The 27,001-nt window shown below is 38.9% G+C and overlaps 2 protein-coding genes across 4 annotated transcripts in view; both read right to left on the reverse strand.

Annotated features, from left to right (window-relative positions):
* Window positions 1-11,188, reverse strand: part of MCU (mitochondrial calcium uniporter) — a 48,739-nt gene extending 37,551 nt beyond the window's left edge. For 2 of the 3 annotated variants that reach the window (XM_036814517.3, XM_036814514.3), the window contains exons 1-2: window positions 11,051-11,188; window positions 9,970-10,228 (exon numbers count right to left, since the gene is read on the reverse strand). In XM_036814517.3, the coding sequence (XP_036670412.1) occupies window positions 9,970-10,083 (114 nt within the window). In that variant the 5' untranslated portion in view covers window positions 10,084-10,228; window positions 11,051-11,188. The remainder of the gene's footprint in view (window positions 1-9,969; window positions 10,229-11,050) is intronic. The other variant, XM_070996232.1, reaches the window with a different exon arrangement.
* Window positions 11,189-12,318: 1,130 nt separating this feature from the next.
* The window catches only part of sfl (N-deacetylase and N-sulfotransferase sfl), a 60,401-nt gene continuing 45,718 nt past the window's right edge, over window positions 12,319-27,001 (reverse strand). The window contains exons 4-6 of the mRNA XM_070997102.1: window positions 16,302-18,186; window positions 14,672-15,024; window positions 12,319-13,724 (exon numbers count right to left, since the gene is read on the reverse strand). Coding sequence (XP_070853203.1) covers window positions 13,622-13,724; window positions 14,672-15,024; window positions 16,302-18,186 — 2,341 coding nt within the window. The 3' untranslated portion in view covers window positions 12,319-13,621. The remainder of the gene's footprint in view (window positions 13,725-14,671; window positions 15,025-16,301; window positions 18,187-27,001) is intronic.

The following is a 27,001-nucleotide window of genomic DNA, read 5'->3' on the forward strand; positions in this document are numbered from 1 at the left end:
GTGGTTGGTGTAATTGGCATAACATTTTCATTTCGCTAGGCATTCTGGAGCCCTCTCTTGAATTTTGCATATTATTTTTCATATTTTAAAGAAGAAAAAGTTGAAGTTGATTTAAGTTAAATTTAAGATGCCCAGAATTATCCCACTTACTTAAGTGTCTATATTGATTAGAAAAAATATATAACAATCGAGGAAAATATACTTTTCCTTAGCCAAATAAAAATAAAACTACATTACTCCTTCAAATTAGCATACCCATTTCATTTCTCTGAGCTTTCGAAGCCACTCTCTTAAAAGATCTAAATTGGTTTCCTTATTCTAAGACATGGTGGCCCCATTTAAGGAACATAAAAACTTTGTGAAACTTCTTCGCGAATTTCTAAATTGATTGAAATTAAATTTTAAGGACCCCTCGCAAGGAATTCTGTATGGAAAGTTGCCGCTTCAGGAAGTCATGCAAGCTACAAAGTTGTGAGACAAGGGAAACCCTAGACAGGCACTCGCCTTTCAGCCCTTTGTTCTTGGCCAACAAAGTCGCGTGTCAAGTGCTGCATTCCTGGGCTCCTAGCCAAGAATAACAGGCCGCCGAGCATATTGTTCTTTACGCGTTTGATTGTCTCTGAATGGACTCGTTAAGGCGGGGCAAAACGAAATAATGAATCCCCATCAAGGCAATTTGTCGGACCGGTTGAAATGCAATTGAAGTTTCGCGCACAGATATTTTATATAGCTCGTAAAATAAGAGGAGTCTCTTGCAAGACAATTTATTATTTAGAAATTGAGGCTGCTGGCAATGAATCATAAAAATAAACACGAGTGAGCAAATCGCCGAGGAAATGAGATTAGTGGTACGACATCGAAGGATCCTGGCGAAGACAGGATAAGGCTAAGGGAAAATCCCGGTAACAACATCTCGACAACGTCTCAAGCCACGTCGATAAATTTCTATAAATATATTAACAGGAAAGTCTGGGAGAGAGAGCTAATAAATTAGACACATGTTCACAGCAGGCAGGGGATTTTTTGTGGGTTTTTGTTTTTATCATTGGCCCAGAGTGAATAGATTTGCCAGAAAAGATTTTCTGCAAGTAAATATTCAGCTGAGAAAAAACAGAGAAAAATAGATAAACAAAGTTGGGAAGCACAAACTCAAATGCATATAGTATACACACATTGACTATCAAAAATCATCAGATACAGAGAGCGAAAAATTAAAGAGACAGGCCAGACGTACTAAAATTAGTATACTATCTGATAGATATACGCACATCCAATAGATACACCGCTGAAATGGAAATAGACATTTTTTTAATTCTAGTGAAAGAGAGCAAAACGCGGCCAGAAATTTGTCACAGCCCTCATAATTCACAGATAGCCACAGAAAATTTTGTTAAAAGCAGATATATGCCCGAACTATCCAACAATATATTATGACTTGAATGTGGCTGGAAAAATAAATGTGGTTAACAAAGAAAAATTTTCCCGCTTAGCCAAACATTTCTTGAATGCCTGCTTGTTTGGGCCATTTCATCTGAAGTTTAACCCTCAAACTCCCCTAAGAGTTGGCCAAAAATGAGTTTTATATGCTCATTTATAAGCGTTTTACTTGAGTTTAAATGCATGCTGTGGGAATTTTGCTGGTATTTCTAGCTAAATTCATTTAAATTGCGTATACGTAATATTACAGGAGAAGCCAGAGGTCAGGTTTGTTTGTTTATTCAGCCAATTTTGTTAATGGAAATCGCCAGAAGAAAATAAATGAACTGCATTTCATTCATTGGTTCAATTACAAGGGAATTAGGTAAATGTTGTAACTAGAGGTAGAAATACATGTCATTCACAGGAAGTTAATTAATAATGCGAAGGGTTATACGAAATTCGAGTTAATTAAGCTTTAATTGTAATTGGAAAAGGTAATAAGGGTGAGTGGAAAAATCCCACAAGGATTACACAGTCACACATTTGCACCCTCTTGACTGGGGTTGGTTTACCTTTATTCAGCCCCAAGCTGGCCAAACGAATTTCAATTACACATATTCCATATTCATAGAGTCTGTGGATTGCCCCCAGGTGATGGACTGCCATCAGTAAATAATGCACATGAAAAAGCGAGGTACATGGCCCAAAGTGGCAAAGAATGTGGAAAAAGCTGCAACAAATTGAGCCACTAAAAGCTTGGGCCATTCAATACGAAGCTCAACGAAACAGGAAACCATAAACTTGTGGGTTTAAGCACATAACCGCATCCATGGAATCTGGAATCAGGATCAAAGGGGGCCAGCGCAAACATAAAAACCAACTCAGTAATTGCGTTACTCACTCAAAATAATGGCTCATTAACCCGCAGGCCAATGGACAAGAAACAGAAGATGCTCAGCTTTAATTAGTGACTAGGAAATCCTTCTAGGATATCCTCCTCCTCAGATTTTACTGAAGATGAAGTGGTCCAAAAAAAGTCCATGAAAGAAACTTCAACGTCTGACGAAAAATAATATTTGCCTGCATAAAAATTCTTCATTCTCCTTTGAGGGTTGAAGAAAAAATCAGCTGCCAAAGGGCGCTCCAAAAAAATATGTTCCTTCGAAGGACCCTTCACACTTCCAAGCCAAAGTATGTGTGCGCTTGTTTTTCTTTGCAAGTATCTTGGCCATGTGCATGAGCTACTTCCAGGGCACAGCCTTGCGCGGGTAATTCTAATTTTAATTTTAATACAATTAACACTCACAAAGGGCGCTAAAATAAGACTCAGTGAAAAGGGGAAGGCCCACGGGCCACGCCCCAATGCTTATCAGAAAGGACCCGAGGCCACATCCCATTCTAATTAGTAGGCGCCAACAAGAACACAACCGCATGTTGAGTGCTCCATTTAGCGAAAACCGCATGAAAACAACATTATGCAGTCCCTTTTTTAAGGCTAAAATAAACTAGAATGTCGGCGACAAAAAAACAGGAATTTTTCAAGGACTATGTCCTTTTTTATGGACAGCCAACGAGCTATTTATGAAGTAAGTTGGTATAAATAATAAATAAGTGGTCTTAAATATTTAATTTCATTTGGTCCTATGAACAGGGATTACTTTACATATGTACAGATGTATTTTAAATATTAAAAATAAACTATTTGTTTTATTTTTAGCATTTACCATTAATAAATAATAAGGCATATATGTGCATTTTTAATGTACCCACTAAAGAACTTAATAATAGCTTTTAAAAGAATTTTATGAATTAACAAGTCACTTAACATTATTTTATAAAAATTTCCCTGTTATAAAAAATATTTTTAAAGTCCTACAAATTCACAACTTTTTGTATTATTTATGTATGTATATGTTTAAGCCTTTCACAGATTTACACAACTTACAAAGCCAAGTATGTATATGTTATACTTGTCTTTTAAATCCCTACTTGCTTCGTATGACAAGCTTAAGTGGATAATATGAAAACCCTTACCGAGTGTAGGAGACCAAAAATAAATTTATGTAGCTCATTTTTGAGGCAAGCTCGCTTCGCCCGTGAAGCGCAACGAAAATTTGCATATAATAGGAGAATTTGCGCCTTTCGAAGCCCAGGGAAGACTAACCAACAACAGCTGACACTCGCCTCCTGTCGAGGAACTCGGAAACCTGGGACCAAAACTCACCCGCAGAGCCTGCGATGTGGCCTGAATTAATAACGAACCTTTTATGCGGTTCCCTCTGCCCGGCTGCCTTTGCTTGGGCTTTAAATTGTCTAGAATTTATTCGTAGATCTTGGGACTGCGATAGATAGAGTTCTGTAAGTGGCCAACGCCGCAAATATTTGCTAAATAAATTAGCAGACCACTTCGCTCTGTTTGTCCACAGAATTTGGTATTCAATACATTGAATTAAAATCAGTGCACAAACAAATGTACCCAAGTGGATTTCCGCAGAATTATGCTGACAACATTGAAATATTTTATGGCGCAGGTCAATCGCAATCGGTGGATCTCCCCCTGAATGCTTTAAATTGAATTGGGTTGATTTTATAAATTGAACAAATAAATTATTTAAGCTGATTCGGGGTCGCGTGGCCTCTGCAAGTGAATTATGTATTAAAAATTGAGCATTTTTATATAGAGAACCTCAATGGAACTCTCAAGTGCTGATAAGTACTATCGTAAAAGCGCCACAAATTGATAAGGAAAATGTTAGTTGGATTCTCGCCTGCCGCTCACAGTTTAACCAGCACTGTAAATAGTTTCGGAGATTGGATTACAAGTGGCCGGTGAAAGGGGAAAGATACAGGAGAGGGCTTTTGGCCACTTGTATCTATTAGGTACACATGCAGCCTGGCTCGGTGCAGAGTCATTAGATAAACATCAAAGCGAACATTGAAACCGACAAGTTGCGGGGGATTCGAGGGCAAATAGGGTGGCGGTTTATATGGGGCTTTATATGTGTACATATATGGGTTCAAATGTGGGGTTGTTCGGCAGTTGGCGCCTGTCCTTGTCGACAGCAGAAGTCAAGTGCAGGAGCAATGGCCATAGCACGCAGAGGTAAAGTTGCCAGAAGTTATATTACCATAGGCTACAAAACTGGAAGAGGGGCCAAGATAAACATAAACTGGAATACACTTGGATTAATAATAAATTTCCTTAGGCATTGTCCTAACTAAAACAAGGCAAAGTTCGCATAACTAAGTTATGGTTTAATTACAATTAACTTTTACCAATTTAAGTCTAGAGTAATGTCTTTAAAAGTCTCATTAAAAATCTATTAAAAGGGTCAAACAAAATCACTTAGATTAATGATTAAAGTTTTTAAAAGTTTTTGACGTTGCCCTACATTTTAAGAAAATATCTTTGGACGGAAAGTCAAATCAGAGATAGCATATACAATCAGAAAAATATTTAATCTGGATTTCAAATATATAACTTTGACAGAATGGACTGTAAACTGTCTTACAGTGGTAAATATTTTCCCTTTCGGTACGTTTCATATATTTTACTTAAATAATATTTTGAATATTTCTTTAAAATCCCTCGAGTAATATTTTTTGAAAGTGTAAGTTTATTGTTTGGCGAAAAGATATTCCCTCAGTTAGCTATTTGGTGGGCTGAATAATATTACGTCCAAGTTATGCCGGCAATTTCGGAGGCATAACTTTAAGTTCTGCTGATGAAGCGACAGCGACAGTCCTAATGAGGTCTTTCTAGTTTGTGACATCAGCCGAGCACCCGCCTCCCCCGTTTAACGATAGCATTAATTACGCGTATAATCCTCGCTCGTCCTCTTCTCCGAATATCCTCTCAAATACTACGATGTGCATACTTATATGCATGCAAATATTTTTGCAACGTCTGGTGGGGAAATTTGCTTTCGGTTTTCCCTGATAGCTATGCAAAGATTTTGCAACGCTGATAAATGTGCGAAAACGTGCACAAGTTTGCAAGGAAAAGCCCAGGGGAGAAGTATAATATTGGGGGTGAGTGGGTGTTAGGCGAAAGCCCTTCCTATAATATGCAGATTTTCTGCGGCTTGACTGTTTGTGTACGGGTTAAGTCGAATGTTTTTGGGAGACTTTAAGGTGAGAGCCGCAGAAACTTGCTGATCAAACAATAGCTGATAGTTTTTAAGAAGGAGATTAGCCAAAGTCAAGAAATAAGTGCTGATAAGTTAAGTGCTTTACGGTTTTCTGACAGCAGGTGAAAAAAACTTGGTGGAACTTTAACTTTGTTGGGAATTAGCAGGCAAAAACTTGCAAATAAGGTCGAGCAAGTCTTAAAAGATTGTAGGCCCTAAGAGCTCTTCACCTAAGGTAGTATTTATGAGAAGCGCAGAGGAGAGCTCACTTCGAAATAAATGTGTCCTAAAAACATAACGCGATTAAGAATGTAATAATTTTCTGCTGTATTTAATGTTAATAATAAAGTATAAAAATTAATGTTCAACTTGCCAAAAAGAATTTGAATGGGGGAATTGAACTTTAACTCAGTCTATAATAAAATGTTAATTAAGAATATTAATCCGCTTTGGGAAGCGTGACATGAGTTGCAATCAAGGTTGATAACTTCAAATTGAAAAGTTAAAATTAAAACTTGATTTCAGATTTCAATGCTCTTATTAAAGTTGCTAGCATTAATGATTTAATACCTTTTTTTTGCAAAGTTGAGCTAAGCTAAAAACCATAAAAAGTGTGAGGAAAAAGTGGAAGAAACTTGCATAGCGAAAAGTGAATTTTAAGTGTCACTTACTAAGCCTGATTTAATGAGGAGATTTGGTAAAAAGTACCATATACCACGCACCACACGACTTTAAGCCCTGGCTTTAAGCTGCTGACCTTTGACTGCATTATGTGCAGCCTGTGCAGGTTTGCTTTGGATATGATGAATTCCATTTGCATAAGTACCGCGTTGTGTTCGTTTGCCAGACTATCGGGCTTTATGCATGAGTATCTGTGTTTGTTCGCACACTGGCACTCAGAGATGCACAAATAAAGCCGGTTCCAAAGCCTGAATCATGGCACTCGTGTATTTAATCAAATATCAATTGATCGCCCATCGACCACGTTGCATCGTTCGGAAAATAATTGTTCACCGGCAGAGGAAATTCCCGGTTACATACGTACAATTGTGGTTAAAATAATAAGGTTTGAAAAGGTTTGCTAGTAATATAAACTGTATTGACCGCAATGGACACAACATATCGAAGTAGAACCACAAATGTTTGATTTCCCATTGTTAGGATGGAAGTATTTATGGGAACACTTATGTGTCTTTTATACTGCATTCATTAGTGAGATATGTTCATAAAGATAATATAATTTTTATCAAAGCCGGCTATTTAATCAATATGGGAAAGGAATATTTAATTATACCACAGAACTATTGGTATAGGGTATATAGAGCTGAGAACTTAAGTATATTCAATACAATAACTCGGATGTACCTCTCACTTTTATGGTTATAAAACATTTACTGATTACTGAATCGAAAAAATGTTCCTATCACTGTGATACTTCATACCAAACTATTAAAATAATTAAAAAGTTTGTAGTGAAACAATTTGTGAAAAAACTTTTGGTAGCGAAAAATAATTGTGTAATTGGTTAGAATTATATTTTCTCCGTTTTTGAAGAACAATAGTGGGGCTTAACTATTATTCCAGCTGTCACTGTTTCGTTGTACATATATTTGTGTGTGTGCCACGCCCCAGGAAACAGGAATATGCCAAAACAAATGGCAACACAATGCAAAAAACCCAAAATTCGAGGGCAAGCCAAAAATCCCATTGAAAAGGAAATGTCGGACAGAGACAGTATTACTGAGGGGAAAAAGGATGGGGAGATATAACAACACACGTTCTGAGTCTTTTTTTATGTGAGTCTGTATTGTGGGGCAGACCAAATGGCGCCAATAAAAGTTTTTGTGCTCCACGAAAACAAAAAAAATTTTAGAGATAGGTCTCGCAAAAATTCTACAAATCCCCTGAACTTTATTTATTTTTTCGCGTACGACCAGAGATTTAAAGTAAAAAATGGAACCGTGATATGAAGAAATGTGACAGGTTAACATGCCAAAAACGGAAATCCGGGTCAAGAAGATTCCCAAACTTTTGAGCTTGACAATCAATGCCGTCGTTTTCGTTGTCATCTCTATTTACTCTAATCAGCTGGGAAAGAGCGCAAAAACAACAATGCAAATTGAGACAGACTCTCGTACATACGAAAAGTCGAGCAATTAACCTGGTAAAAAGCAAATAATCCCGCTACATATTATATCTCCCCTTTTGCGCCCAATGTCATCAACACTCGTTTTTTGTTTGTCCCGCTCTCTTTGCAAATAATAAAGCTCAAAAGCCGCTCGCTTTTGCCGACACTTGAGCTGAGTAAATAACGGCGTATTTAATCATTTCGTATGCAAATCGAGTTTGGCATAAAAGAAATAGTAGAATACACGCCGGTTGAATGGGCCTCGTACAGTAGTACGTCTATAAGGAGAACACTTATTGGAATTTTTTGAAATTTAAATTATTAGAACTTCAGTTTAGAATATTGAATAAATAAATAAAAAAATTATAAATGTTCTTAGAAAATCCACTTTGAAAGAAAAACTGTTCCAAAAGTAATACGAATGTTTTAATAAAATTTTAAAAGTTTTATAGTTCTTCTTTTTAACATACTGGGTGTTAAACAATTGAAAAAACCTTAAAAATTGTAACATATTACTTTATAAGTAATTTATAAACAAAATTAAAATTAAAATCTAATATTTTAATAAGTATAAAAAACGCTTATCATTAAGTTTTGATTATGTAACAATTTCAAAATGCTGATAAGTCTTTGTTTAGAAATGGGAATGTTACGAGTTAGAGTAAACTTTTGCATTAAAATTACTTTTAACGGTTTTAAAAGTTTTTTAATATCTAAGTTATTCCGTTCATTTTCAAAAATCACTATTCTCTTCTTGTTTTTGAATGGAACATTGGGCTAATTCCTTAAGAAAGTTTTACTGTGCTTTTGATTAAATTATTCGTTTAGTTGAATTCGCTGATTCACTTGGCTAAGCTAAGAAATGTGAACTGATAAGCAGTAGCGTTTTCCAATTGTTAGAAAATAAACACCGCTCTCGCAGCATCATTGCAGTGACTCACCCAAATTAATTAAATCACTGACCTACAGTTTAATGGGCACTGGGATGCCATATCGAGTGCTAATTGTTCCAAACTTCGCTCTCTAAAAAATTACTATCACTCATCTATCAACGCTCCCTCCCCCTCAGTCACCCCCCTCCCTTTCATCATGTCATGTGATGATAAACATTTCTGACAGCTGTTTTTGTTGTTATTGCTTTGGCCTTTTTCGCGCAGGTGCAAAAACAAAAACAAGAAGAAATTGTGAGAGTGAGAGAGAGTTGGAGAGAGCAAAACTCCATCTGGAGTTGGGCAAAAAGGGAGTTCGAAAGAGAAAGGGGTAAACGGAGAGCAAGAGAATAAGAGTCATGTGTATAAACTTATGTATGTCATGTAGATATGTAGCTTATGTGCTGTTTTTCAGACGGGTTCTTTGCATAAATTTTAATAATTTGAAACACAAAATGTGCCCACTACATATGAATAAGAAAATGGACAAGACACGCATGTTGAGTATTTCTATATAAGTATGACTGTTTGGCACTACATTTGTGTACAGACAGATGTGCTCAAAATAATAGGAACCCTGAGATTAAAGAAAATATTCAAAATATTATTAATTATAAACATTTTTTGTTAAAAATTTATTTTTAAAATCACTTGAAAAAAACCTTTTTAAATTAAACAAAAAGAAGCAATTGATCAATATAATAGTTAAATGTGCCCAACCCATAGAATTCTCAATTTAACCAACAAAATTGACTCTCACAACAATACAATGTATTAAAATTACTATTTTATGGTAGTTTTACTATTAAATGGTAACCAAATCAATCACAAAATACACGTCCCTATTTTGATTAGTTTGTAACCTTTTTTAATAGTTAGGTTACTCCTTTTAGGTAACTTTTAGCCATAACATTTATTTGTGTGTAGAAATGATCGAAATACACGAGATTTTTAAAGATTTTAAGTGTTTCAATGACTATGATAACCTAAATCATTTGTAAAACCTGAAAAACCATATGTCTTATGAGAAGTTTATGAACTTTAAGTTAAAGTAATGTGTTCTATAAATGGAACAAAAGCTATTTGTTGAGGATTTACAAAGAACATAGTAAAAATAGACCTACAAACATTTTTAAAAATACCTTGACTATGGTACACTTTAAGGTACTATAATTTTAACCATCGCTGTTAACATGCGCTTATTCACATTCGTAAAACAAGTGCGTGTGTTTTTTATAGATCCGATACGGCGGCAACGGCTACAGCTACTCCCCCGGAGCGCGACTTCCCCAGATAGTATTTGTATGTAGGTATTCCAGCACTACAAACGTACATATGTGGGTACTTTGTGTATGGTACTCACCAGGGCAAAGGTCGTGACGGGGGCCACACGGAGGGCGAGACTTCTATAGGTGGTGGTCGAGGGTCGCAGGAACAGCCGGAAGGCGCTGACCATGGCGGCCCTATTTCTGGACATATTTCACCGGGCTAACTGGAACTGGGTCTACAGCTGGACACTACACCACACTTAATGCACTCTTCTTTATTCTTTGTGAATCACAAAAACACCGGTTATATAGGGGGGGACTAACGAATGAGTAATATTAGAACTTCTTGGTATTCTGGGCGTCCAAAATGAGGTTTCGATTTTAAAATAAATTTTGAAATATAATCTACACTAGGAGGCTTTGCAGGACCTCTCAACCGAAATCAAATTTGGATATTCTATGAACGAACCGAGTATTATTTATTCGAAACGGATACTTTAGCGATGCCCCTTTCATCATAGGAAATTCCAAAGGCACCGTTAGAACCCTCCGAACTTGATAAGACCGAATACGTAGCTCTCACGACAATAAGCAAAATACATAGACCAATGAAATTTGCCCTTTCACTAAACATTTTGATACGAATTACGTTGACTTTTGATTGCTCAAACAAAAGTATGTAAGTTGTAAAAGGGAAAATGCAACAAGCCGCTTAAAAACAAAAAAAAAACACAACTGAGAACGGGCGCCAAAAAGGAGAATGGGAGAACTTTGGAGAGGAGGAGGGGCTGAGAGAATTACCGGTTCTTAACCAGCGAATCTTCTTTAGCTTTTCATACGCGGCGCAGAGGGCAAAAACCCGACGATTATCACTCGGAATAGAATTATATATGGAGCGATATATATTCTGGCAATTTAATAATTAACAAGGCGGCGTTTTAGTGGGCCTTTCGCTGCCACTCTCTCTTCTGCTCTCTTCGCACTCTCTTCGCCCACAACTTTTTATTTTCAGCCGGCTATATGAACACGCGATTTTATTAATATTATTTTACAACTGTCGTTTTTAGCCGAGTACCTGTTAGCACGTGCTATTTTTATCGGGCAATATCTAGTTAAATTTTAAATATTTATTGTTTTGAATTTTGAATAGAATCCGGTCACCATTTATTTTTTTACCGTTAGTTTCCTAAATTTATATATATATTTTATAAATATATTTCAAAAAGCGAGTATTTAAAGTTTAATATTTAAAGTTGTCAATAAAATTAAAAAACATTGACACCCACAACCGACACGAACGAACTTTAGAAATGAACTAACTGGAGGTACGAACGAAAAGCTATGCGGTGTCGATACCATCGGTGTTCCCTTGGAACCATCGAATATTTTTCTGGGATTCACTGCTTTCACTAACCATAGAGCGCCAAGTTACGGATTTTGAAATTTTGATCGCAAATGATAATACATGTACATTAGCTTATTAAAATGTGTTTTTAAGTCATTTCAGTTTAAGCTTGACCAAATAACCTAAATTTATATCAGGGGGTGTTCATCATGTCTTATAATAATGACAATTTCAAAAACCTTTGTCTAATCGTTGAATTAAACCACATTTTGAACATAAATTACTCATACGATATGTATGCCATCGATGTTTTCTTGAAACCATCGATTACTTTTCTGGGGTTTCACTGTTTTCACTACGGAACAAGCGCCAAATTATGTATTTTAAAATGTTGATAGCAAAAAGTAATATAAACTATTTTATTAAAGTTAATATTTAACTTAAGCTAGAGGAAAATTATCTTAATTTATAGTAGGGGTTGTCCATCAGGGCGACTTAAAATAATGAAAATTCGAAAGCCACAAGCCTTAACGTTAACAAATCTGTTTTTTGGCTTGTTAATTAAGGTTTTTTTTTTCAAAATTACTCATACGATAAGTATGCCAGTTAGATATAATGGTAACGGTGCGTATGTTTAATGCACTTTGAAGTGCAGAAGAGGTTTTCTCGTTTATTATTATTATTTTTCAGAAAATTAGAGTGTGTTTTGTATGGTAATAAAATAAGCCAAAGCTAGCTGAATTAAAAAGAAATTTCGTTGTTATACAACAAAAAGATTAAAAAGTATTACATATTTCATTAATACTATCGATATTTTCAGAAATTACTTGGTTTTGAACTCCGCTAAGACTAGAACTTCGCTAAGTGTTAAATGCACTGCTTTATATGTGTGGGTGGTGTATTCTCTAGATGTAGATATATGCTAAATGTAGATATGTACTTACTTTACATGGAGCGTGTACTCGCTCAATGCACTGCTTTATAACCGTTAAATACATTTAAAAATGGGTATCGTTTAATATAAAATAGATTTTTGATAAGCTATTAATATGACCCTTTTCCCTTCACCCAGTAACCAACAAGAAAACATCATTTCCACTTTACACTTGCAATAATTTTCGCTTTTATTATTGTCGCATTACCAATCTAAACTTGAACTAGTTCTCATACAGTTACGCATATATCCAACTATACAATAGAGCTTTGCTTAGTGCTGCGTTAAAAATACAACTAGAGTTTTACAGTTTTACATCGAGGCCTGTGACAAGCGCATTTCGGGTCTACTCACTAGGCTTAGGCTAAAAACATCTATAATACACTTAGGGGTTAGAGGCAGCCTTATGCTTAACGTACTATTCCGATGTAGATATCTGTTTCAATGATGTAGCACTCGTTAACTGCTGGAACGAACTCACAGTTTTGGCATGGATTTAAAATTGCTTAAAGTACACAGTAGAGTTTCTGCAGCTGCCGTGTGAATAGTATAGTATGGGTTTTAGAGTTGTCAAAAGTTATTTGATCGAGTCTTTAGGATGCGGAGAGCTGAATCGGTGTCTGAGGTAATAACGAAAGTGCTGGATTATGCGTTAACTTAATTAGGCGCTTAATTCGCCATTACCGACTAATAAACATTAAACAACTAACAAAGCGCATTTATGCATTTATTCATGATGCCTCATGATATTATTTATGATAATTTATAATGCGCAAGCATACACACACACTCACGCCTATTTACACAATGCTCGCAGATAAACACACAGATACGCACTCACACACTGTACAACTTTAGCTGACAACTGCACTGACATTAATTAGCTGCAATAGCAACAACAAAAAAGATTTATGCATGTTAAAAGCGACTAATTATGTTATTTTTTCCTTCTTAATTTATATTTTTTTCTACAGCAGCTGTTTTTAAGCTGTTCATAGGCCTGCCCTTTTCTGTTTTTCACTTTCGGCTAGCGTTTGCACTGGGATAAAAACTGTGATTTTAAATATTTTCGAACAATATAGCCTTACAAACATTTTATAGGTCTAAAATTAGTTTGTAAAAAAATAAATATGAAGTTTCATTAACTTTGAGCTTACAAATTATTTCAAAGAACATTTAAATGGTAATGTTAATATTTAAATTTCCCATCAATCTTTAGAGCTTAAATAATCGCCACTGCAAAGGCTTGCCGACTGTGAAAATTAGAACATGTATGGTAGGTTTTCCATAGAATTTTCGCCTCATTTCCTTCCTGTCAGTTGTGACGTCGTCGTCGCTGAGCGTTCTCCGCACTTTCGGCCGCCAGATGCAGCCAATGCAACTGTTTCCTGAGTTTTGCCCGCAATTTGCGATACTTAATGCCTCCTATGCTGCCGCCGCCCACTCCTCCGCCGCCGAACAGCTGCTATCACGTGCCCGTGGACAGGTCGTCTTTGAGCCACTGCGGTATTGGCCGCGAGCCCAGCTTTTTGAGCAACTTCACCAGCGCCGTATTGTGATTCAGATAGTATCTGCAAGCGATGAAAAAACAGAGAGAAACGTCAGAAATGCAGGAAGTACGCAAGCAGAAGTGGTGGCGCGCAATTAGAATTTCAAATCGCTCGCTTGCCGCTTCAAAGACAGAACAAATATGCAGATCGACAGGGACTTATCTAGGCAGTACCTCTTTTGTAAGCTAAGTTTTTGAATATTTTACTTCAGCATCCCCACTCGCGATTTGGAATGCTCACAGCGTAATCTTTAGTGAAATCCCTAAGAAAATTATTTCAATTTCGATTTTTATTTCCCCTAATAAACTATCCCCTTTACAAATCCTCTTCATTCTATTCCTTTTTTACCCACATAACATATTTGCGGCAAGGTTTCCGTTTTCCCCCACATCATCATGAAATCTCTACTCTCGTCAGGAAACAAATTTCCCCAGCTTACAGGCACTTTTATTTGGCCAACTCCAACTCCAACTCCCTTGATATATTTCCCATTTACTCCAGTTGAATGCCTCACAAAGTAGTCCATCTGTCCATCTCCATTTCCGTGTGTGGCTGTTGGCCTAGAAAAATCCCGCCCGGCAAATCGTTTTCCTTGTCAACTGACAACAGCTGGCATACCGACGAAATCGCAGTACAGCAAAGTGCACTTTTAGCGGCCGCAAAGTGGCACATACCCTTCACACGATATGAAACTGGGGGGGAAAAAAAAAGAAAAACCAAACAAAAAAAGGAAGAAAACCTGGGAGTTTTGTCCCCACAACCCTTGCCCACATATGTTCATTAATCCTTCACTCAAAGCAGCTGCTCCTTCGTCCTGTCTGTCCCAAATCACTCACACCGACTCCGCCCACACGGACGACTGATGGCTCGAACTTTTCATGATTTTCCCACCTTTACGAAATTCGTTGGGTCTCTGGTCTCAGGTCTCAGGTCTCCCTTTTTGGGGGGCAAATTTCGATTTTACTCACCGCTGCAACAGCTTGGCACTGCGCTCATCCATCGTGGGATACTGACGGCCCTTGGACTTTCCGAGGCATTTATTGCGCTTCTCGCTGACGGCCTGGCAGTAGAAGCCCTTCTTCACGTCGTATCGCAGGTGATTTGAATAATCGAGCAGCGGCTGGATTTTCAGGAAGCGCTGCAGCTCGTTCATCACATCGATGGGATTCAGGCGCAACTGCTCGCCATCGATGATGTGCAGCTGCTGGGCGGGATAGTAGGCCAGCCAGTGCTCCAAGTGCTGGGCGTACTTGCCGGGATTTAGGCACCGGTTCCGCAGATCCTTCAGCGCCCTGGGTGCCGAGTCACTTGCCGTTATGACCTGTTCGAGTGGTGGGGGAAGACAAGTGGAATGGTGTGGAATCAGTGTTATTTCAAAGCTTGAGCACACGACTGGATCATATGCACTTAAAGAAATTGAGTTATCATCTTAAATTATATTTATTTTTAGGATTATAAAAAATATTTTATTTAAAATTCTTGTTAGTGTTGATATTGCAAATTCTAGTTAATCAAAAGTACTTGAAAAGGACATTTTTAATCACCGTTTTTAAGATCGTGTAATGTATTGCTTTTCCATATAAAGATATAATATTTAATCAAATACTTTTCGGTAAAAATAACTCATTAAATGGCTTTTGGTGGTTAAGTTGTTACTGTATTTTCAGAAAAACCTGGGTAGTAATACTATAATTTAACAAAACTAAGCATCGGAAACAAATAAAAGAAATATTATAATAGTTTATTTTATTATTATATCCTTTAATAAGAACTCAGAAAAATATACTAAAATTGTTTTGTAACAATAGGTATATTATAAAATATAATTCCGCATTTAATTTTTACTTGACCCACATTTTATTATTTCCAAACATACTCGTACAAATAAATCTTGTGCAATTCCCTAAGGAACATCCTTATTTTCTCCTCTTAAATTCAAAGTGTAAAATGGCCCCCCTGGCCATTCAAGGAGTGGGCAACGAATTTTGAGTGCCTTGGCCAGGACCTGGACACATGTCAGAGCAAGCTGGCGGAGCAATCTGAGGCATTCGTACATGTGTTAGTTGTGGGACAAGCTCGGGTGTAAATGGAAATTTTCCGGCATGGAATTCAAATGAAATGTGCCAAAGAATCAACGAAAGAAGCTGCATGTGAGGATGCGAGGCACCTACTTGCCACAATAGAGCAGCACAAGTCCCACAACTTGCTTGAATTAAAACAGGATTTTCTAACATTTATTTTGTTTTGGTTTTGTTTTGTTTGGTTTGGTTTTTCTCGATTTTGTTTTGAGGTGAACCCAAATGAATTTTCCTGTTTGCTTAAATGTTTCTTTTCATTTTCCCCCACAGTGCGAGATAAGAAATTGCAATTTGGGGAATTCGTATTCGCTCGACATGCTTTCGAATGGATATCAATCAAGGGGGCAGCGTATTTGTTTTTCTAACTAAGCAATGAGGCGAGTTAATTATAGTTTTCAATAGAGTTCACTTGAAGATTTGTTAAAAAATGCAAGAACGCCTTTTGAAGTTCATTTGATTTTCAGCAAATGAGCAAATTCATAGCCTAGTCTTTAGTAATTTTACAGGCCGTGTAGCTTACCTGATAGAAACTATAGTTATTGGCAATAACATCGCCGTGGGAACGTTGATGTTGGTACCAGGAGTAGGCCCTCTTTGCCGGCGATATCAGTATCGTCACGATCTTGGCATGTGGCAGCAGGGCATGAGTTCTCTTCGGCACAGCCTCACCATCGAAATAGGTAGCACTCTTTTCAAACATAAAGCGCGGCGATCCCAGCTGCGTGGGCATCGGGGAACTTGTATTGGGCAGCGTTTCCGAGGGGAAAAAGTCCATGTACCAGTCCAGCCCCCGATAATAGTTATTCCCGTTGAAGAACTGCACCTCCTCAAAGGTTTCAGGACTGGCGATATTACTCGCAATACTGCCGTGCATGGATAGGAATGTGTACAGAGCAGTGGTGCCCGTCTTCTGCGGACCAATCACCAGAAACTTGGGCAGCGATTCGCAGTTCTTGTTCTTCGACCAGATCTTCTTGTGCCGCACATCGTCACAGGGATTGCCCCACACCGGATCCACCTCCTCCGGGTGCAGCCGGAAGTACATCTCGGCCAGCTGAACTGGCGGCGCTGAGGCCAATTTGAGATTGGTCCAGCACTGCAGGAACTTGATCACCGATTGGAATGTGTACAGAGCCAGACGATCCGATCCATAGTTGGACATATGCGTCATGAAGATGTTGATGGGATTGTACACGATGGTCTGGAAGAGTTCTCCTCCCTGTATCGATTCATCCAGCTTGTCCCTACCCCCCGGATAGCGATCAATGTACATGGTGTGTGTGAATAGACCACAAGTTTGCCGTGGCAACACCATTATATTGCGATGGATGAATCCTCTCCTCAAACGAGCGGGCCTCAAATGAGGATACTCCTCTGTGGACGTAACCTTGACGTTCCACACCTTCTTCCAAGCTAAATATAGTAGTTCGTGGGCGGGATAGACGCCCGAGTGATGTGGTGATATGGAGTAACCCGAATCCGTGGGTATATTGTGATCCACGGCGAAGGCGTAGTTTAAGTGCATTTCTGCCATCAGGAGGGTTAGGTTATCATACAAATGGGGCTGCTGGTGCTTCCACATGTGAGAGAACCAGTTGAACTCTTGGACGTTCTGCAGCAGGAAATCATCTCCGAGATTTTCCTCCCTCGTGCCGTGGTGGTAGTACTTTCCCGAGAATCCCAGATTAAACCGGAAGCCAGGCACCATGGCGGCTATATTTTTCTGCGTGGCTATCAGGGCTCGAACATCATCTGGTCGCAACCTCGTGCCCTTCTCACCAACGAATATATCATCTATATCCACTAGAATCATACGCTCTAGATTAAGACTAAGTTGACCATGACTTAGATAACTCAGGGCATCCAGGAAGACCAAGCGATGAAGCCAGAAACGCAAGCTGCTCCCGAAGAGAACTCTTTGTATGCCATCCAACTGTCCACGATCTTGGAGGACAGTCGTCAAAGGTAACTGCACCTGACCCACACTATCCGCTGGATATTCTTGAGTGTTTCTTTGAGCCCACTCCACTGGCTCGTAGGTACTGTGATTATGCTGGAAAACAGCCCAGTCATCACCGGGCAGAGCTCCCCAAGCCGTTTCACCCGCTCGAGTTAATCGAAGCACCGATGAAGAGGGATTAAGGCTGGCGTCCCTGAGCCTCAGATTGGTGTTGACAAACAGCGGAAAGTCCCGCAGTTGGGCACCCACTAGTGTCTCTTCGCTGGGACTCACGAAGCCCACAATTCCCACAGAGTACTCCCGGCAATATTTGTCCAACAGCTCTCGATTCCATTTGTCCATATTGAGGTACTTGTCCAGATTCTCAAACACAATCACGCCATAGCGACCTTTATCCAGATTGGTGAGAACTGGCAGACTCTTGCCCGCCACTTCGATTTTGTATCTGCAAGGAAAAGAGATATAATTATATAAATAATGATGATAATAATAGTTCCTTAGAGTTAAAAAATCTATTATTAAAAAAAAAATGTAATATTAAATTTCTAAGTTTCGGTAAGGGAGAGCTTACAGTTAAACTAGAACATTGTCTCTAGTTAAGTGTATTAGTAAGATAAGAACTAACATGGTATTGAGGAAGTGAATATATCCGATAAAGAACTTTAACTAAACAACAAATGCTAACATGGCCTTGAGAAATCGGCCAAAAATAAATCTCTACCCTTAACGACAATAACTTTGAGACACTTGAATAAAAGTGATGTATAAAACTTGACATAATACGACGTTTTAAACTGAAAAACTGGAAACTTTTCCGGTTAAAAGCGATATACTCAAGTATTTTTTAACCCCTCACCAGATTATTTCAAAAAATATCATATAACAAAGCGCAAAATATCTGTGTGCCATAACTGTCAAACCAGAAACAACATGGCGCACAAAAATGGCGTTAGAAGGAGCCAGCACAGATGGAGACAGAAAGAAAGTGCTTGTCAAATGTGACATTCATTGAGGGTGTGGGCAAATGAGACAAAGGAAATCCTTCTAGGATTGGAGAAATGCAGAGAGAGCTGCATATGACAGCTGGATGTCAAAAGCGGTTGGCCATGACAAGCCATATAGAATGGGTGGCATTGCCTTGCACTCGAAATCGCAATTGCAATGCCAATTCCAAAACCCAAACGTGAGCTGCATCCGATAAGCTAAGAGATAAGCTCAGATTGTTCTGTCAAGAAAAAATATATCATAAATCGGCTGCTTAATTTCCATTCTTTGCGGGCATAATAACGTATTTACCTATGCCATTCGTTATTCATTTCCATTTTCATAACCAGCAGCACTTGCAGAAAACACAACGAATGCCATAATTACATTGAACACGGTTGCATAAATATTCAACGCCCTTATGAATAAAATCAATTTCAATATTATTATTTTCCCTGGGTAAACCTGCTAAACGCTGGCGAATATCCATCCCTTCTACTACCATTACTACTACTACTACCACCGCTCCCTTAGCCTGTGCGTAAATATTTTGCATAAATATTAAAATATTTTCACTGATATGGAATTTCCAATTGATTGAATTTCATGTCTGTCTCTGTGCATTTCTCTTTGCAGCAGGGGAGTAAGAGTTGAATGCATATGCATGCGGACCGAATGTCGGTTTTGGTTTTGCGTATATCCTGCAGCCAGCATCCTGGATCCACCGCATCCTGTTAGCCAGGCCATTTAGTGGATTTTAAAGCTAAACAAACCAAGCTTGTGACCAAGGCTAAAAACCCAGACCCAACCCCAAACCCAAAGCCAAAAACCCAGCGATCCGATACGATCCTTTGGCAAAATGTTGTCCACTTTATTCAATATGCCAAGCGGTGTTTCCACCATTTAAGGGGGCATCCAGCACACGTAAAAAACCCGCAACGGAACGTAAAAAACCCAATGGAGCAGCCATTGTAAGCGTTTTTATTCCTTTATTTTTTTAACCCACAACACATTCGCCGAAGCATATTAAAAATATTTGCAACTGCCCCCGCGCAGCCGCTCGGCTGCATATAAAAGTCATAAAGCAAAACAGTTTATATATGTCTGAATGTGGTGCTCCACTGGGCCGAAACTGCCCCCGCATATATCTTTATATATATATATGTATGTATATATATTTCGTGGGATGGGTGCTTTCTCGGGGGCGTGGCGTATTATTGATAGTTTTGTGCGATGGGCCTGACAAAAAACGAAATGACTTTTGGCCTGGTCCCCTCGCGACCCGACCCGCTGAGTTATGGGAGTTGGAAAATAAAATCAGGTGGGGCAGGCTGGATGGTTTGGGTGGTTGGGCTGTTGGGCGGTTAAAACGCTGACACACTGCATGCATTGCATATTTTATGGCGCGTCAACACGAGACCATGTGTCACACGGCATGGGGTCTGGGGGTCTTTGGAGTGAAGGGCGGGATTCTGCAGCAAGCCCATCAAAGTGGTCATTTATGTTCCGCCCGGATATTGAAAAATCGCACGCCCAGCGACAGCTCTCGAACGAAATATTTATAAAGAAAGGAAATATAAAGAGTTTAATTAAGTTTGTGGGTTGGTGTCGAAGAGGAAATTACCTGGTGAGTTGCATGGTAATACTTAAAAAAAAAACGAACCGAATTTAGTCTAACATATATTATAAAATTCAATTAAAAAGAATGAATTAAATATTGTTGTTAGAAGGAGAAATAAAAAAAATTTATTTAAAATATAAAAAATATCTTGAGCCCTATAATTTTAATATTTTTTGAGGTTGATAAACAAGATGTATAATTTTAACAATTTTTTAAGATGAATAAATAAAATATACAATAACAAATTATATTTAGACAATTAAACATTGATATATCCCCGTGTTAGTTTTAAATTTACCTTGCAAGTTATGATATATAAGTAAATCAAAACTATATTGAAAAGTTAAGGGTCATTGTATTAGAAAGTAATTAAGTTTAACTCAAGTTTTGAGATCCTATAAAAAATTCTGATATAATTACAAACTACATATTGATTTTCTGTTACAGTTACATTTGTTTTTTTGATTTCCCTGAATTCCCTTTATGTATAATCATGCACATTATCATTTGGAGACCCAGTTATTTTGACCCCTGCCATAGATAAGAGTAAACCCACCGAGCTAGTAGCCCAAAACGACCCACATCAAATGGCAGAAACAAGCCACACAGGCACGAAAAGAATTTCCATTGCATACTTTTCAGGTGTTTCAGGTGTTTGGGGGCTTTCGGGGATGCCCAGGTAGATTTAATCCGAACTTCTGCTGGGTTATTCGAGTCCTGTAAGAGCATTAATTAAAGCGTTTTATCTGCACAAAATGTTTGTTTAATTAACTATATAATGACACTTTCCCTTGCGAGAGCGAGTGCGATGTGTGTGTTGATATTTGAAATTTAATTGCCAGACGGAACGAGAGGAGTTCATTTACAGGCCCGTAGCGGATTTGTTTTAAAAACCCATTACCGGGTATTACTTGCAAGTAAATAAATGTTGTTTTTCATCCTCATTTTTTTTTACTTTAACTGGAACCCGTATGTGAGTGGGTTGTTAGAGGGCTTGCGCTCATTTGTTTGCATTTGTATGGGGTGTTAAATTATCCTCGGGATAAACGTAAAAGTGCAAATGCCGGCGTGCGCGCGAAAACTTGTTTTTCCTTTTGGCCCTGTTCTTCTTCTTGCCTCCGTTTCCGGTTCGTAGGTGTTCCGTGTTTGTTTGCCTGTCTGTCTGTTTGTCTGTTTGTCTGTCTGCCTGGCGAACTGAGTGTGTTTCTGTGGGTGTTTGGCTGTGTTTGCTGGCCTGCTCGCGCTTGTCGCTTATGCAACGCATTAAGTGAGCTTAGTTTTAGTTGACTTCCCACTGCCACTTTGGCTTACAGGGTCTTGTGTCGACTCCGCTGCTCCATGCCACCAGTGCCCCCGGGATCCCCCCATATCTGTGTTGTAATTTCATTAGAGCGCTTCAGGGATGCGGCTTCATCTTGGCCTTCCCGGCGCATCTCACTTGGCCTTGTTGATATTTGCGCCAGGAAATTAAGCTGTGCGGCAGATCGCAAATAGAGATTTCGGCAGTGGCTACAAAACCCTTGCAAAAACAAGAATGCATACTTAAAATTATAATGGATATTTTTGTTTTGGACAACTAACCAAGTTCTTAAGTAATATTTATTCAAAGGAGACTTGTTTCACTTTCCATTTAATTTTCATTGCGGAAACTTTTTACCACTATGAAATACATTTTTTTAAAGTGATTGTGATTATGTATAAAATTATTTGCATTATTAATATATTATCTTTATAAAGTACAAGAGATGACTAAAATAAAACAGGTTATATAATATTTAAACATTTTTTTCTTCATTCAAGTTAATTTTAAAGATGAATTTGAATTTTACGCATTAGTTGGAACTACCTTTTTTTTTGCAATGTACACAAAAAATACATGTAAGCTTGAGATCAACATAGATAGACACCTCCTTTAATCGAACAGTAGCCACAGCATTCATTTGCCCCAGGCCAGGAGACCCATTTAAAGCCGTTTGCGGACTGGTTTTTGTGGCCAGCCAGGTGATTTGATCCCTGCCATAAGAGCCCATCAACCACACGGTTCGACCGGCAGATGTCCCCCAAAAAGTGGGCTATGGCAAAAGTTGCGCCGTGAGGCAAAGTTTCAGCTTATTAGCCGTGAGTAATGATGCAATTAGCACGGTGGAGGCCATGGACTACCTGATTACTTGATTAGATGGGCTGTGGGAGACACGTGTGCCAATTAGCTGCCAGGTGACTGGAAGGGCGATTGATTTCTATCTGTCGGCTAGGGAAATGGGTAAATTCTTAACCTTCTAAAACTATGTACAATCAAAATGGCCAGCAGGCTTTAATACTTTTAAAGTCCCAATAAAAAATGTATACAAAAAGTTAGTCTTAAACTCTTACCAAGTAGTGTATGCCTTACAATATTTATAGTAATTCGAATTTGAAATCGATTTTTATTTAATTGATGTATATCAACTACGCAGGAGCTTGTACAATATGTAAAAACTAGGGGGCTTCGTTCATACTTAATTGGTTTCAAATTACTCCATAATCAAATATTCCACCAAATTTCCGCTGACGTGACTGCCACTTATAGGGTTAAAGTTCCTCCTACACTCTGCTCGAATTTCCAATTTAATTCCTCGCGCATTAAGACATTTTCCCCGTAGCCTATAATTTTCAAGCGTAATTAACCCCACCCCTCGCAAGTCACTTGAAATGCGAGGTATTTACCCCGGGAGAAAGCACTTTGCCCGTTACTTTAGCAACTCGCTGAGTAATCTATATATCATAAATAAAAACCCTAGAGGAGGTAGTGGCATGGCTGTGTTCGAGTGGCGGAAGTTACTTCTGGCCCGGGACACTAAACAATGTGAAAATTATACAACAAATGGCCATTATATGGCATCGGTTGGGAGGAGTTTGGTATCGTTAGGCCCGCCCACTCGGCCTGGAATCCATTCTTTCATCCTTTCGACGAGGGCAATAAATGAGTTTAAACTAGAAAATTTATTATACGCGGCGAAACTACTTAAGTCACATACACAGCGACAAAGGGAAAGTAGAGAGTAGAAAGTAGAGAGCAGGAGACACGCAAAGGCAATGTCCTTAAAGTCGCGACTTGTGACTTTCTACCCCCCCATCGCCCCCATTCTGCTGTTTAGGCCAATATAATCACGCAAGCCAGACGACGTCTCTGGGAAATGTCGGGGGTTACCTCCTGCTGCTTGAGTAATTCAATAAAATAACCAATTTGTTGAAAAAAGAAAAAAAATAATAAAGAATGTAGAATGAGAAGAAAAGCAGCATAACAACAAGCGACGACAACAACAAGAGGCCCCAGCAAGAAGCCAACTTGTCACACAAAACATGAGCGTGGGTTTCAGGGGGGGTCAAAGGTTGGGGGAGCAATCTCGGTGCACAGCAGCCAGCAACAACAACAAGAATAACTCGAACTGCCGCGTCACGTGCCAAGCGCTAGAGCAAAAATATTCTTTTTTTTCCCATTTTAGCCCCCCTATTTTCTGCACAAACACTGGGGGGAAAAAAAATATAAAGACCCTACCCATATGGCTGCATATATGTATGGGGACTATATTGTATGGCCATTGTCGTGGCCTAAACAGTGGAAAACATTTCTATGAAATCTTAATGGAACAATTCTTATAAATTGAATTCGGATTTGTGGAATTTTTAATTGTAAATGAAATGGAATTTTACATTTTTAAAAGGAACTCGTTGCGCTTGGGCGAACTACGCAACCAACATTTTTATTCATCAAATTCAGTTTTGTGGAATTGGAAAAATACAAAATGGATTTGTGGCATTTTTAATTAGAAATGAAATGGAATTTCAAGTCCTCACTTGTCAAGTTATTTATTAAAAGAGGAAGTGGCATTTGAGATTGATGATTGGGGCAAACGCTTGACTTATCTGAAGAAGTATATGGGATTTTTAATCGGAAATGAACAGAGGATAAAGGGAATTTAATTTAATTTTTGAAAAATAAATTACACTGTTAAAATTTCCAGTTTATTTAAAAACAGAGCAAGGGATTTAACGATTTTTTAAAATTATTTTTTGGGAACCTTCATCATTCTATAGAATTCTTTCATTATTCCATATTTAGCCTTAATAAATCGAGTACTGAATATTTATAAAATTGGCAATCTCCTGACAAATTCTATAATTTCGCAGCTCATTGATTCCCACTGTGGCACAACAGATAGTCTGCCTGCCTGGTGGCTGGTTAAACTCCATTGACTTGTGAAAAATTGAAAATAAAAATTTTCCGCGACATTATTAAAGTAAACATTGGCGAAAAGGGTGTGATTATGACGAACCAAGTGCGGCGAGGCGGGCGGCAGGAGCAGGAACAACTAGGAGGAAGCCAAGGAAGCCCAGGAAGCGAGCGGAAAAGCCAGGAAAAGGGGAGCCAGGTCCTCTAGCCAAGTCCTTGCTACCATCCATGGCAAGCTTCCAATTGTGGTGGCTGTTTATGGCGCTTGCCATGTGTCTGCGCGAATTGACGTCAGTTGAGGAGTGGGTTTTTGGGTCTGGCGTTCGTTATTCGCCTTTTGCCATTTCGCGTTTTAAAAAGTTCAGGCTCCCAGTGGCGCAATCAGCGCCCCGGAATAAGCGAAAAGGATGAGCGCAGTTTTTGGGCTGAGCCACCACAAAAGCATGCTACATTATTCACACACGCCCCTGCTGGGCGAAAGGGGGCGTGGCAGGTTGGGGAAAGTGGTGGGAAGGGGACCTTAGCGGGTCGGTGGGTTCAAATGATAACAAGGCTGCTGATGACTTCCGTGTGCTGACTACTGACTGCTGACTCGACTTTCAGTCAGCCGCCTGACTTGCCTTCCTTTAACCTCCTGACTGAACTCAAGCCGAATCAAAAATTGAAAATAAGGTTAAGTAGCTATTACACGAATACGCACACGCCCCCTCTTGCGCACATTATAAATGGCAATTTAATAAACGATGGCATGGCTAAAAACCATTGAGGCGATGTCTTTTGGGCCGCGTAATTACCTTGGAAAATTTCATTAGAATTTTACGCTGCATTAGAGGCTGAAAACTTTCCTCCTAACACTCTTAAATCCCAGCCGGGACCTCCATTCCATTTCCCTCATTTTTTTGGAGGCTGGCCAGCTTACAAATGGCGGCAATCCGGGCGTAAAAACTTTCGCAAAACTTTGCATACTTCCTGGCGCGCGCGGCTTTTTGGCCAGAAATTTGTATGTACAACGTTGGCCATTTGTCAGGGGTGGGGAATAAAATACAAAAAGGCCAAAAAGCAGGAAGAGAAGAGCCCCCGAAAAGCTGGCAATCAATCAATTGGCCAGGCTAATTGGAGCGGCTAAATAGGGAGCGATAACAAAGCGAGAAACCTTGTAGCCAAGGTCCATTAGTAGAAGAAGGCAAATCTCAGATATTCCACCTACTTAAAATGCAGCCGGGAATCTGGCAAATATTGAATAAATTTAGCGATAGTCTTCGGGTTTCTGTCTACAGTCCTCGCAGCATTGCCACATTACGCATACGTCAAGTGCGACACTTGGAAAGTCACCGGGTGAATTTTTCATGACTAATTGAGTGGCAACTTGGGAGCAATGAGCAGCGTCGCTTCGCTTCATAAATAATTGATAATGGGAAAAGCGAGTTCTAGGATTGCCGTGGCATAGATATCCGACCGTTGAATGCACCTGCGTCCCGGCCACGCAATCGCAGGGGCAAACGCACACGCAGGCACTTACATTCCAGGGGACGCATTTCAATAATGGCTGCCATGGCGCCACCGACAACTTTGATTGCCTGGGCCTTCGACAACTGTAGCCAGTTGGTGTGGCAGCGGTCGGGTTGGCAGGGCTGTACAGCTCCAGGCAGTGCAACCAACTTAAACTGCACTACATGACAGGGCATTCCTTCTCGCTTGCCCCTTTGATGCACAGGGAGAAAACTGGTTTTAACAACAAAGTTGACCCCTCAAATATCTGTTTTAACCTATTATAATGGTACACATTTTAGGCCATTAATGGCTTATAGAATGAGAACCTAAAACTGCACTTCTAGATTCCATATCTTTAGTTACTCGAATCCGATCTTGACGTGGGATACCTCTATGAATTTGTGGTGGAATTTTCTAATCATCTGCATTTAAATTATTTTTTTTAACGAGGGTCAAAATTTTAACCCATTTTCATGTTTGATTTTTTCGTAATTCCAATGACGTTCCGAGTGTGGACCCAAAACTGCACTTCCAGATTCCATAACTTGAGTAATCGGATATCGATTTAGACGTGGGATACCTCTATGAAATTGTGGATTAATTCTTTTATATTCCACATCAAAATGTATCTTGTTGGCGAGGGTCAAAAATTTAACCCATTTTCATGTTCATTTTTTTCGTAATTCCAATGGCGTTCAGAATGGGGACCCAAAACTGCACTTCTAGATTCCATAACTTCAGTTATTGTAGTCCGATTTTGACGTGTGATACCTCTACGAGTTTGTGGTTAAATTCTCTAATATTCCACATTAAAAGTTTTCTTTTTGGCGTGGGTCAAAATTTTAACCCATTTTCATGTTCGATTTTTCCGTATTTCCAATGGCTTATAGAACGGGAACCCAAAAACTGTACTTCTAAATTCCTTAACTTAAGTTATTGTAGTCCGATTTTGAT

Source organism: Drosophila suzukii, chromosome 3 (assembly GCF_043229965.1).
Source record: "Drosophila suzukii chromosome 3, CBGP_Dsuzu_IsoJpt1.0, whole genome shotgun sequence".
In the NCBI taxonomy this organism is placed as follows: domain Eukaryota; kingdom Metazoa; phylum Arthropoda; class Insecta; order Diptera; family Drosophilidae; genus Drosophila; species Drosophila suzukii.